Source organism: Ursus americanus, chromosome 1, assembly GCF_024610735.1.
Source record: "Ursus americanus isolate L20-20 chromosome 1, mUrsAme1.1.p, whole genome shotgun sequence".
Classification (NCBI taxonomy): Eukaryota; Metazoa; Chordata; class Mammalia; order Carnivora; family Ursidae; genus Ursus; species Ursus americanus.
Genome location: NC_142127.1, coordinates 73,855,737 through 73,870,218, shown reverse-complemented (window position 1 = coordinate 73,870,218; position 14,482 = coordinate 73,855,737). Strand labels below are relative to the sequence as shown.

The 14,482-nt window shown below is 39.4% G+C and overlaps 1 protein-coding gene across 7 annotated transcripts in view; it reads right to left on the bottom strand.

The window, feature by feature from the left end:
- Positions 1 to 14,482, bottom strand: part of SPATS2L (spermatogenesis associated serine rich 2 like) — a 160,471-nt gene that overhangs the window by 71,486 nt on the left and 74,503 nt on the right. For all 7 annotated transcript variants that reach the window (XM_045806418.2, XM_045806417.2, XM_045806423.2 and 4 more), the window contains one exon: positions 9,806 to 9,866. In XM_045806418.2, coding sequence (XP_045662374.1) covers positions 9,806 to 9,844 — 39 coding nt within the window. In that variant the 5' untranslated portion in view covers positions 9,845 to 9,866. The remainder of the gene's footprint in view (positions 1 to 9,805; positions 9,867 to 14,482) is intronic.

The following is a 14,482-nucleotide window of genomic DNA, read 5'->3' as shown; positions in this document are numbered from 1 at the left end:
TTTAAGGTCTCTACTTTGGGGGGAAAAGATAATTACTGACACACACTCTCTCTCTGGGTTTTTTTCCCCTTGCTCAATTCACAGAACTTTTCAGATAAAGAGTACCAGGAAGATATAAGTCACGATTACCATTTACTCAATACCAGAATAAAGAAGTTAATTACCTGTTAGTCAATACCGGAATAAAGGAGTTAAGTTAATCTCTAAATTATATCAACCTTGGATATTTTTTCACTGTGGTGTGAAGTAAGGAGACTGTCTAAACGCCATGGAAACCAGAAACACTCTCTTTGGGGGAAGTGTATTTGTTTTCACCTACATACTTTGTTTTAATTCTAACAGGCTTGAGCAATTCAAAACAGGCATGCAGGTTTAAACATCAGTAAAAATTATCATCTGTCCAACTGTGACTGATCGTATTTTCCTGATGATTTCATGAGTTTGTTAGTTTGCTCTTCCTCTAAAGGCAGCAAAAGAGAGTTAAAACTCATTTGCACATTCAGTCTTAGTTGAATAGCTAAAATTACAATTTCAGTCCATAAAAAAGCCAGACATTAACAAATGCTCATTGATGGATAAGTGGATAAAGAAATGCGGCATGTACATACAATGGAATACTCTTCAGCCTTAAAAAAAAGAAGGAAATCCTGTCCTATGTGACTACATGGATGAATTCTGAGGATATTCTGCTAAGTGAAATAAGCCAGACACAGGATGAATGCAGCATGATTCCACTCATATGAAGTCTCAAAACAGTCAAACTCATACAGAAGCAGAGAGTAAGAACAGGGCTTGCCAGAGTCTGGGGGAAAAAAGAACAGGAAGTTGCTTTTCAATGGGTAGAAAGTTTCAGTTTTACAAGATGATTAAGTCCTAGGGATGTGCTGTGTGACACTGTGCCTATGGTAAATAACGCCTTGCATGCTTAAAGAGGGTAGATCTCATGGAAATGTTCTTACCACAATAAAAGAAAAAATGTTAGCTTTAGGTTATGCAATTGATCCCTATCATCATTTCAAAACTTTTTTTTTTTTTTTTACTGATAGTTATCTTCAAGGATTAAGAAGCAGAGTTCTGAAGGGTCTGCAGACAGGGTGACATCAGAAATGCCCTACCAGCGAACCATAAATGGACCTTAGAGCTGTTTTAATCAAATTTCTTGATGTTACAAGAAACTGAGTACAGAGAGATTATGTCCTACACTTGAACTGAGGCAGCTCATTTGTTTCAGAGCTGACTGCCTCCAGGCTTTCTGACCCGTGATGCAGTTCACTTTGTCGGTCTTATAAGACACCTCTAAAGTGGGAAAGACCATGAATTTATCCAACAGTAGAGTTGGAAAGGATTTTGGAAATCCTCTGCATGAATTCCCTCATTTGGCAGATAAAGAAACTGAAGTTCAGAGAGGTATCAACCAAAGGATACACAGTTTTTCAGCAGAATCAACATGCTTTGTTTCCTTACATGTGATTAGAAATAGAGTACATTTTTAATAGAAAATAAGACCCCCAAATTATTATTTGCTGGAGAACTTAAGACTCCCTATACTAGTGGCGGTATGGCTCAGCTGGCTAAGGGAGGGGCAATCCTGGAGTCTGCCTGTTAATTTACTAATTAACAGTGGTTCTCAAACTTTCTATTAATTCTCTTCAATGAACATATAAATCTCAAGCTTTTCTCTTATATGAGTGAATTTCAAAATAGGTATTTTAATTTCCTATTTTATTATAAAATGTTGTTACACTCTAGAATATCCTGACGCTATGGAAATCTCTCGCTGCGGGAAGCCTAACTGAACCCAAGCCGAGCTCCCCACAGGATGCTCCCAGCCACTGACTACGGAGGCCGGCAGTAGTGGAAGCTCGTTTCTAAGGGATGCAGGCTCACCCAGGGGGCAGATTTGGCCCCAGAGCGCCCCATCAGTGGAAACGTCCTTAAAACCGCACTCCAAGCTCAGACTCTTCGTACCCGACTTTTCCTTTCCTTCCTTCTCCCTCTTCTTTTAAAGACGCCAGACTTGCATGGAAGTGTGTAGATTCTCCCTGCTTGCGCATGCTTCCTCTCCCTTCTTTTTTATAAGCACTCCCTCACTGCCCCCACCCGCAAGAAATCTCTTGCTCATCTAATCCCATGCTGGCATCTGCTTCTGGGAGGACTCAAACGAACACAATAAAGCTTTTTCTAATTACTCCTATCTTTCCCTATTGACATTCCAATGCTTGCCCCAAACCAGGGAGGCAGGGTCTATTCCCTCCTCCCTTCTTCCTAATAGCTGAGAACCACCATTACAGAACCTTGGCTCGGTTACTTAGCTAAATACTGATTAACAAATATTTTACGGACATAAAGTCTATGGTATGACTATTACAGGAGCCCATGTGTACACAACTAAAAGTCCATTTGTGTTTATCAGGAGCAAGTAATCAAGTTGTAGAGGAAGGAGTTAACAGAGAAAGAGTGGCTTCAATAATAATGTAAGCAGCACACTTTTAAGTGCTGCATCTATCTAATCTAAATTAATCCTATCTAATTTATTCTAACGTATCTGGACAGATTTTTAGTGCTCAAGGTCAGAAGAGAAGAAACCACTGTAGCCTTGTCATATTTTAAAATCTGTATCAACTAGATAATATAATATGAAGGATCATTGTGAGAAACAGCTAGAATATTGGTGAAGTGCCCATAAATTCGAAGAGATTGCCAACAGAGGTAACTTTTCCCCTGCTGCCGAAGGTTTTCATTTCTGGCGTTCTTCTGTATACTTAAGCATTAACCATCTATGTGAATACACCTCTCAACCATAGTGCAAAAGGGGCTCTTTTTCCAGCAAAAGGCTGGAAGGAGGGGGGACAGGAGAAGCAGAACAGAAACACTGTGAATTCCAATCATGTAGCTTGGAAAAAGCAATGTGATGCTAATCCTGCAATAGTAAATTTCTTCTTATCCCCTGAAACTGATGCTGACATTTCCATTTATTCATTCAGTTCCTTTAGACTCCCTGTCAAATCTCTTCTAGTTGCCAAGCAACAATAACAGCAGTTCTGTACATAAGCATTAGGCAATAACTATTGTCAATGTTTCTCCTTTCTTTGAAAGGAAATTTAATGACCCTTCCCTATGAGAAAATGATGACAAGAACCTGTCCATGGTGAAATCTGAAAGCCGTTTGTGTGGTTTATGTTTTTGCTGTTTGAATCCATGGACTGGGCTCAATTGATTTACACATCCCTACAAAATTATGAAATTAAGATTTGCCCCAAAGCTTGCATGATTTGGTCTTTAAAAACAACTGTGTATCATACACCTGAAACTAATATAACACTGTATGTTAACTATACTGTAATTAAACAAACAAACACACACAACAGCATATCATTAAAACTGTCCCACATCCTATGAAATGACTTCTCTGTTAAATGAAGTTAATATTTTACAGATGCTCTGATCCTGCTAAATTTCTTTAATCAGATGCTTGGGTTTTTCTGACCATACTCCACCTCACATAAAGACTTGAACTATATTTCAGTACGTTGTAAAACACAGATCAAGACAGTTACAGGAAAAAAAATAAAATAAAATGGGACATCTGCCCACCTGTTGAGGACAGACTCTAGGACAACACAGTTTATCTCGGTCATCAGTAGAAATGACCCCTCTCTATCCTCATGGTAGACTAGAGGCTCTGCTCTCCTTTTCTATTCTTCCTTCTTCATTTTAATGACTATGATTATTGTTTACAACCCAATTTACCTCTAGAACTTTAGCAGCTCTAAAAGCTATTCACAATAAGTGGTACGGTTCAGCAAGGATATTCTAGAATAAGCTAGTCCCCATTTCCATACCCTTCTGTTAGCCAGCCTTACTTATTTTTTGTGAGGCTCAGCAACAGCTATAAAATTCTTGTTTGAAAAAGTCAAGTCCAGTTTTATGTTCTTTTTTTCATTTGGGCTTTTTGTTTATTTTATTTTTTTCTAATCTCGGTTCCATGTAAATTTGTATTTTGAGTTCCAAACAAAAATGTTAACTAGAACTCCTTTTCCATTTTTTTAAGTTGCAAAATAAACAGATGAGCTCCCTCAGCTCTTTTAGAGTTTACATGACTGAGAGCTCATAAAGCTCAATTTATTATTGTATTTGCTGACTCTGTTAGGTGGTATTATTACCATGTCCAATCTACAGATCAGGAAACTGAGGCCCGGAAAACTTAGGTGACTTGTTCCAGACTGCTTAGTTAGTAACTGGGGGGCCGATAATCTCTGTCTCTGTCTCCAAATTCCATGACCTTCCCTCACTGGAGATGACTTCCCAAGCATACACGGTTCCTTCGGGTTGCTTAGGGATCACTCTTTGCTGGAATTAGTTATCAGTCCATAACTGGACAGTCAGCAAATATTATTTTGTAACCCCATTTTATAAGCAAGGATCCCCTCTGCTTTCCATCACCAAATTGTATTGCTCAATGGCATTCTATTTAAACTGATTTAAAATAATGCATGAAAATATCTGACTAAAAATTTTATTTTGTCTGTGCCAGTTCTAATAATTTTCTTAGTTGGGAATGACATATAAAATTTTATAAATTAGCTTGACAATCTAGTGTTTTACGTGAGAAATAATATAATAGTCACTACTGAGACCCTATCCTTAATTCATCCATGAGTTTCTAGTACTGAACTTCTTTTATTATTATTTTTTCAGATTTTATTTCTTTCTTTGAGAGAGAAAAGAGATCACGCAAGCAGGAGGAGGGGCAGAGGGAGAGGGAGAAGCAGGCTCCCCACTGAGCAGGGAGCCCTAAGACTCCAGGCTCCATCCCAGGACCCTGAGATCATGACCTGAGCTGAAGGCAGCCGCTTAACTGACTGAGCCACCCAGGTGCTCTTCTAGTACTGAACTTCTTAAAAAATATGTCATTTAGAAAAGATTTGTAGGAAGTGAGTATGTCCAAAATATAAGGTCCCTGATTAGTGTAAAGATTTTATTCTGATATCTTTCCTAAACAAAGTGAGATGTGGGGATTTCCCCCCCCCCTTTTTTTTTTTTGGTACATCTGGATATGATTAGTTTTACTCACCACAGGACCTCATTTGTTATGGTGAAACCTTCCTAAGGCCACCTGTATTTGATAACCATCTTATAAAGATGCTGCTTTTTTTGCAGAACTACAAAGTAGTCAACCTATGTAACCCTACTTTCTGCTTTAAGAAGCAATTTAAAACTCGCTCTATTTAATAGCAAAGAGTACTAACATGACAATTCCATTAACCTATATTTCGGTTTTCAAGAAGGCTTGAGATTTTGCAAAATATTGTGAATGGGAAATGTAGTCTCTAAAGAACTTAACTATTCAAGTAGGCATGTTCATTCATTCATTATCCACTCATTTATCCAATTGTATTTGGGGGTCAACTATGTGTCAAAGCCAAGAACATGAAGATAAGAGAGGTCCAATGGGGAGCATGGGGAGAAGACAATCACAATCTTAATAATGGTTCTGGTGCAGAAAGCAGACGCTCAAAGGAGAACAGGAGGGCAAGAGAATTCAGGTGAGGCAGGAGGAAAGACAAGGGAGGTATTCCTCTGAAAGAGCTCCTGAAAGGGAGGTGAATGTGGACCAGGTTCCTGAGGAGGACACCTCCCGTATAGAGGAAAGGGCGTTTCCCTTGCAGAGGCAAGAACATTCAAGGTCAGGATGGTGACATTGAAGGGGGCCTGTGGGGGAAGTGGCAATAAATAAGACGTAAAGGAAGACAGGGTCAGATCTCAGAGGACGTATGTCACACTAAGGAGACTGAATTTTGAGTCCAACGATACTTCCAGTTTAAATCCTTATAGTTATAACCCACTAATATAAAGATATTTTAAAATAAAACAGCCACAGAGTGTTAATTGTAAATTTCAGTTGTCTTGGATATTAAACCTTAAGTTGTTAGTTTCTCCTTTGGACTAAAAGCTGCCCGAGGACAGAAATGATTTCCTCACTAAAGCACCCACTCCTTTTCGATTCATCCAACAGTGGATCCACTAGAGGTAACTGATGAACTCACTTCATCACAAGGCTTTGTTAAGTATTAATTTCCCACAGTGCTCGGCTAGGTATTTACAAGAATTCTGCACAGATCTGTTCTCAGGTCTCTAAAAGCTTGTAATTGATAATTTAAAACATAACAGTTGTGATTATTCTTAATTTTCAGAACTAAAATGTCATTGCTCATGTGACAGATTGAGAAACAAACTAATCATAAAAAGGCCATAAAAGCTAATAACGAAAGGAAATAAATGTACTAAAATAAATCAATGTAAAATTATAAATGATCTGAATTTTCAGTTGTTTATTATGATTTACTTTATTGAGTTGAGAAATCTATTAACCTTTTGATATAGGAAGATGGAATATACTAATTGAGTTAGAGGAGCTCTACTTTCATTGTCAAGCAGATTGATAATATTTACAACTTAAGCATCACCCTCGTTCAGAATAATGCCAGCACTTTGATAAGTTATTGAAGTGCAATGGCAAAAACACCATCTACTGTTAATATTCATGTGCACGTGTGACAGCGATCATGACAGTGGATGAATATGGCGCCTAAGCCAATGGGGAGCATTCACACTGAACCTCCGTGGTCTGGGCGCTGACAGATCAGCCTCCTTCCCCTTACTGGCTGGATGCCACCTCTGTTTTGAATAAGACACTCTTTCTGAGCCTACCATATTGGTCTGTCCAACTAGCCATGCTCTGCAAAGAATCAATTACTATGGCTCTGATTCTTTAAGTGCTTTTCCTTCCCATAACCCAACTTTAGGAGCTGTCCAATCCATCCATCAACAGACACTTGGAAAGGGGCCGATCTTTGGCCAGCACTGTGGTGCCAGACTCAACTGCTCAAACCGGAAACAGTCTCACCTAAGAATGTGACCAGGAGTCAGAAAGAATGTGAAGCCTTGATGTAAAAAGGGCACATCCTTCTGCTCTTCTTTGCTCAATGCTCAATAAGTAAAAACAACTTTGTATGAAAATGATATATGCAATACATTACAGAATACAATGATGAACAACTGTGCATCAATTTCTGTGATAACACTTAAGACTCCAGATAAATTGTACGTTGTGGAAAATGGTTTTGGCCACATTCTCAGAGACCCGGGGTCACAGGTTCGCTCTTCTGTGCCCTGGGGGTACTTTGGTGGAAAACTCTGGGATGCAGAAATGCAATGGAAAGAGGCCAGGCTTTAGAACCAGACACAGCTGAGTTTGAATCCCTGCTCCTCCACGTTTCCTGAGAGTCTGACTTTAACCAAGTCACTGGACCTTAAGCCTCCCTGTCCTCAGAAGGTTATTTAATATGAAGATCTGTAAAATAGGTACCACAGTAGTTGACGGAACCAGGGTGAGCTCTAAAAAAATATCACACAAGTCATGCTCCTGCTTAAAAGCTTTCAGCAGCGACTTTTGCCCTTTGAGTAAAGCCTGACATGGCTCTATCTCAGATTCTAAACCTTTTGGGGCACAGACCCTCTTTGGCAGTCTGGTGAAGCCTACGAGGTTTTTCTTAGATGTTTCAAATACAATACCTATGATTATAAAGGAAACCACCATTCATATTGAAATAAAGTTGAAATAAAAAAACTTTATGCTACTCTATTAACTTCAAATCATGCGATGTAGCAGCAGTTCCAGTGACTACAGTAATTCTGAAGCAGTGATGAACAAACAACATTTCAGGAGATCTGTAACAAATGTAATTTCATTTGAAGGTATCTGTGACTTCTAGTTGTGCAAGTCACAGCTACTCCTGCTGCAACTGTGGGTTTTTCCTCTGCCTGTATTCATGATCGAAGGAGATGCTAAATTTCATCCCAATGCAAGTGAAGATGAAAATGTATTTTTTTTTCATGCAAGTTCGTGGAACCCTGGATCCTACCCACGGAGCCTGTGCAGGTCCGGGAACACAGGTGAAGAGCCAATTTTCTACCGACACTGGCTCCTGCCATGCTCATTAATCTCATCTCCCCTTACTATCCCTCTGCCCACTACACCCTGGCAACACTGACCACCTGATCTCCAAACACATTAAATTACCACCCCAGAGCTTTTGCTTTTCTATCTGGAATGCTCTGCCCTTGGATCTTTGCATGGTGTTTCTTTCCTGTTGTCTTCATCTCAGCTCAAGTGTCACCTCCTCTGAGAGGGCTGCCCTGACCAACCCCATCTAAAGTAGCCCCTCCCCGAGCCACCCTTATTGTACCACTATCTGAAATGATTGCCTGTATTTATATGGTCTCAATATGGACTCTCCACTTCCCTCCCTAAAAAGCAAGCTCCATGCGAGCAGGAACCTCACTACACACTCAGTGCCATAATCCCAGCATCTAGAACAGCGTTTGGCACAAAGGAGGAGTCCAATACATCTTTGACAAATGAAAGAAAAAAAGTGGGGACTCCACAAATGTTACTTCTCCCATCCTTCACTCTGTGCTTTAGGTACTGGGAGGATACAAAGACATGAAAGACTTGGCGCCGAGGTGGCGCAGTCATTAAGCGGCTGCCTTCGGCTCAGGGCATGATCCTGGTGTTCTGGCATTGAGCCCCACATCGAGCTCCTCTGCTAGGAGCCTGCTTCTTCCTCTCCCACTCCCCCTGCTTGTGTTCCCTCTCTCGCTGGCTGTCTCTATCTCTGTCAAATAAATTTTAAAAATCTTAAAAAAAAAAAAAAAGACATGAAAGACAAACTCCTGCCCTCAAGTAGTTTCCAACTGAGTGGAGGTGGGAGGTGGCCCTGCGGAAGGTGGAGAGGCCTTCCCACTCTGCTGTACAACTACAGACAAATCTCTCGTGGGCCTCAGTCTGCATGGTGCCAGATAAATGGCTTGGACAAATTTATCTCCATGGTCTCATATGGTCTATGGTTTATGTTTATGACCATTAGGAGCTATCTGTGCAAGGCAGTATATATAAGAAGTGAGAGGTTTTGAAACCCCAAGGGGAGGGAACTTCACAGAGGAGAACAAGTCTTGGAAGGGCTTTGAAGTGTAGTCAAGGGCGCCTGGATGGTGCAGTCGTTAAGCGTCTGCCTTCGGCTCAGGGCGTGATCCCGGTGCTCTGGGATCGAGCCCCACAACAGGCTCCTCCGCTAGGAGGCTGCTTCTTCCTCTCCCACTCCCCCTGCTTGTGTTCCCTCTCTCGCTGGCTGGCTGTCTCTCTCTGTCAAATAAATAAATAAAATCTTTAAAAAAAAAAAATGAAGTGTAATCAGCCCCCAACAAATAATGAGAAGGGGGAATTTTCAGAGTCATGAACTCTCCGTGTTGAAAGAAACATTACAGGTTATCCAGCACAACCACTAGGTAATGCTGTGGACATCTCTATATGAGGCCATTTCTGGAGGTGTAACATAATACCCTTAGCCCTCAGATGTAATCCAACATGGTGGTTAAGAGTATGAGCTGTAGAATGGCTCTGCCTGGGTTCAAATTCCAGCTCTGGAGCTTATTAGTTATGTGAACATAGGCTAATTATTTAACTTTTCAGTGCCTCAGTTCTCCCCTCTGTAAAATGAGAATAACAACACTATTAACTTCACGGGTTATGGTCAAGATTAAGTGAGAAAATGAATATAATATGCTTAACACACATTCAGCAAATGCTCCTTATAATTCTTTCTGTTGAGTGGTTTTCTAGTGTGTCAAACTTACTATGTATCCCCCGAAACCATTTTCTCCTTCTTCCATTGTAACTGAATTTTTACTAGCTAGAGACTATCCAGTTTGGAGTTTCTACAGCCAGTATATAACTATATCATACCTTTTCCTTGACATTCACATGTGTATTGAGTTCAGCCATCTTGCTTCTAGTGGAATAAGCCCTATAAAGAAGGAAAAAAAGATTAAAGTTTTAAAATTGATTTCTCACTGTACTTTCATGCTCTCTCCCAACATAGTAAACAATTTCATTCAGCCATAATCATAAATACCATTTTAGAATGTAAAAATACTTTCAAGCTAAGCATTTGTTTTAGATGGTTCTAAAGGCATGTTATGATAACTCTAGAAGACAATGTAAAATCTTTTATTCATACTGTATTGACATGAAAAATGGCAAAGACAGATGGGTGTGCACCCAAACTTTGTTTCTTACTAAGTAAAAGAAAGGTGGTCAAAAACAGAGGAGGAAAAGCGTACCTATTTTAACAGAGCATTGTCATCCCAATCCTTGCCGTCCCAAAGCTTTTATTCGCCTCTAGTTAATATAACTTTTAATGAGTCTTTCCTGAATATACATTACTATACCAAAGCTCTCGAGGAAGAAACAGAAGAAATTATTCCAGATTTAAACGTAAGAAACACTGTACATAACAGTTTTTAAACCGTTTTTTTCACTTATCAACATATGAACATCCTTCCAGATCAATGCATATATATTCCTTTACCATAATTTTGATGACTATAAATTCATGATCTCTATCAAATGGAGTCTTAAAATTGCCCATAATCTTTCTGTCTCCCTAAATTCTTTAGGTTTTCTATCACTGGTGTCCAATCTTCTTTGTGAAGTGACCCACTCAGGGAAGATCTGTATTCTTAATAAGAAGTGGTGGTGTTTTCTTTCTTCTCATCTGGTCTAAATCTTTCACCATTATTATGGAAGATAGAACTTAAGTCTTTAATAGTTTCAATCTCTTTTTGAAATAGAGCATAAATGACTTAAATGGGCAAACAGATTGGTTCGGAAATTAGCAGCAGGATAGGCCAAGATATCGATATATTCCCTATTTGCATGTTTAACGCTTTTTGTCAATCAAGAACCACTGAAACTCTGTCTTATATTCTCTTTGACTCATGCTACAGTGAGTGTATCTAGAGTTGATACATTTCAGGGATAACCTGCAATAATTCTCTGATTTCTCCTCACCATTTTCTTCTAAACCTAGGTCTTAAATAAAACATAAATTCAGATCCATTATCTTTTGTTGATTAAGAATGAAAGCTTGGCAATATGTAATCTTAACTCTATTACCACTCAAATAGAAAATTCACATAGATACATTATTATATATTATCAGATATTATAAACAGTAAGATTTCATTTTCATAAGCTTCTAAATGATAATGCCACTTACACATGCGTTTGGGCACACTAGCAGGAGAGACTGAGAATTCGATCCCCAGTAAGACAGCTCATTCCCATATGCTCAGCAAAGAGTGTCCGTGCCATTGAATACAGCTATTTAATCCCATTTAAATAACTGTCCCAAATGGCAAATTTTATATCCTCTGACTTGGCATATGGGAGAAAGCTAATAATACTAGCTGGGAGGGGGGCACCTGGGTTGCACAGTCAGTTAAACAACCCATTCTTGGGTCTCGGCTCAGGTTGTGATCTCAGGGTCATGAGATTGAGTCCCGAGTCTGGCTCCAAGCTCAGCGGGGAGTCTGCCTGAGATTCTCTCTCCTTCTCCCTCTGCCCACCCCCCACCCTGCACTCTCTCTCTCAAATAAATAAATAAATCTTAAAAAAAAAAAAAAAACATACTAGCTGGCAAATAATACCTGAATTTCATTCTCATTTATTGCTAGTAACTCCTGAGAGTTACTAGTAAAAGAGAACAGGATTATTTTCTGATGGTTGATTTTCTTACTCAAATGGAAGTTTTGGCATGTAAACACACACTGTGTACACACATGGATTTTTCTGTGTGTGACAGTGTGTTGTGTGTGTGTGTGTGTTTGTGTGAGAGACAGAGAGAGAGGAAACGAGGATGGGGGAGGGGGCGGATACGGGTTATACCTATGGAACTATGAAGGATCAAGGGTGACAGCTCGATTTAGTGCTATTTGTTAGGATAGTCTGTGAGCCACAACTCCTTTCATTAGACTAGATTAGCTAAATCTTTTGGACACATCTAATCTTGCTGTTATAGATGTGTGAAATCTGATAGAAAAAGCATTTTGTTTTTGTTTTGCTTTGATGTCTAGGATTTGGGTGTGAAGCATTTTCTAAGGCTGGAGTGTTATAATTCACAGAGGAATCAGGGAAGAATTCCACTGAGGACAGAAAATCTCTGAGATCTGAGGCAGTGGCAGCACTGAATGGTGAGCTATATTTGTAGATGAAAAATAGACACATATATATGTACCTTTCTTTTACTTCATATAGGTATTTATATATATTTCCTTGGCAATTCCCTTTCTCTTTGACCTCAAAGTCTAACTCAAGAAGACTCTTCTTTGGTAGTGGTGCCAGTGGATTATTACAACATTGTGTGCGTGTGTGTGTGTGTGTGTGTGTGTGTGTAAGGAGAAGCTGGCTCCGAGGGTGGAATGGGGCTATTACAAGTTTCTCAGATGGAAAGATAAGACAAAGACAATCGTAGGGGCTGTTCCTTGCCCCTCTTACTCCCTTAGTCCTTTCCCCCCTGTGTGCAGCGCTGCGTCTACAGGCTCCACCTTCCAGGTGAATTCCAATGTTTTCTCCACATCAAGGCTTTCTGCTGGCTGGCGTATAACAGAAAGATGGGGGAATCAGCTGTAGTTCCAGTTATGGAAACTAGAAGGATTTTAATCTAAACAGAACATAAATTTGGTTTGCCTTAAAGAATTAAGAGCTTAAATAGCTAGGTAGTCAAAGGTGTGCCAAAGGTCCTTGTTAAATGTCCACACCCTCAGTTTGACACCAGTCACTCTGGATTATTCCAAAGCATACCTCACAGTGCCATCATATGCTCTTTACCCTTCCTAAGCTGACTTCCTCTCCTCTATGAAAATGAAATTGTGCTGTGCCTCTATTCTTTTGGGATTCTGTTTTCTGCTATGAACATCATGTGGACAGTCAGATCAATTTGATCTGAATCTTAATTGTTTAACTTATTTTTTTATTTTATTTATTTGTCAGAGAGAGCACATGTGGGAGGAGCAGCAGGAAGAGGGGGAAGCAGGCTCCCTGCTGTCCAAGGAGCCCGATGTGGAACTTGATCCTAGGACCCTGGGATCACGACCTGAGCTGAAGGCAGATGCTTAACCGACTGAGCCACCCAGGCGTCCCTTAATTGTTTAACTTAAGATTGTTAAAGAACTTTTCCGCCAGGACGCATATTGTCACCTCCTCCAAAATAATAAGCCCAGAGTTGGGCAACTTAGAGTTTCAGACTCCTTAGCTAATCTGAGAGGCCTCTAATGCCGTGAGTGGCAGGTGTTTGGGACCAACAGACCTCCTTATTTCCCTCGAATCACACTTGATCACCACGCGTGGTAGTTTATCAGTATGAGACAGGACTGAAGCCCATATCCTAACATACCTTGATCAAAAGAGCTTTAAATCCACAAGAAAAGCACAGGGATCTCTGACTTTCTGGCAAAGCATCTGGTTTCTAATTCCTACTATCACTTAAGAGTGTTCTCAGAACTGACCAGTTACTGAAGCCCAATTATTCAAATCCATAAATATGTGTTCCATGTCTATCAATCAATCAATATAAAATTAAAATAACCAGAAATTCTGATATCTATGTAATGTTTCAACATCTTAGGTATTGCTTGAAATTTTCCTTAAAATTGTACTTTAGCGGGGCGCCTGGGTGGCACAGCAGTTAAGCGTCTGCCTTAGGCTCAGGGTGTGATCCCGGCGTTATGGGATCGGGCCCCACATCAGGCTCCTCTGCTATGAGCCTGCTTCTTCCTCTCCCACTCCCCCTGCTTGTGTCCCCTCTCTCGCTGGCTGTCTCTATCTCTGTCAAATAAATAAATAAAATCTTTAAAAAAAAAATTGTACTTTAGCTTTCAAAAATAACATTACAAACATACATAGATATCATCTAAGTTTTACATATATCCTGGAGAAAAATAAAGATCAAGAAAATTGTTAACTGAAATTTTATTTATGAAATAACAGATTAATCTCTTACTTCGTTCTCTCTCTATATATATTCCATAGTCAAAAATTTATTAGGAAAAGATATCAATCTCAAAGAAAAGAATTTCACAATTTATCACCAATATATCATCTATACACTTCCCTGGCGCAAAATTACTAATCCAGAAATATGGCTACTGCTAGTCACTTCATATGCAAAGCTGTATCAAACAGAACTACTCATTATGCAAAGATCTTACTTAATATACATTAATGCCAGTCAGAATATCTATTGGTTTATAACAAAGATAAATATTCTTTATGAAAAGTAAAACTGAATAGCATAAATTCTGGCAAATATGTTTCAGCATTTCTAATTAACACAAGTCAGCGAAATTCAATATATATGCCAATCAACTACCAAACGCTGAGTTTAAAAAATATATGTGTTTCTAATTCTTACGCAATCATATACATCATAAAAAGTGAAAACAAGGTATTGAAATGCCAAATTGCTTTCTGACTCTGTTTTACTGTGTAGACAATAATGAAGTTTCACTTTTGTTTCTCTGAAACCTACCTCTGCTTTTAGATTCACTTTCTAGTTCTCAGGCACTACATCACTTTTCTTTT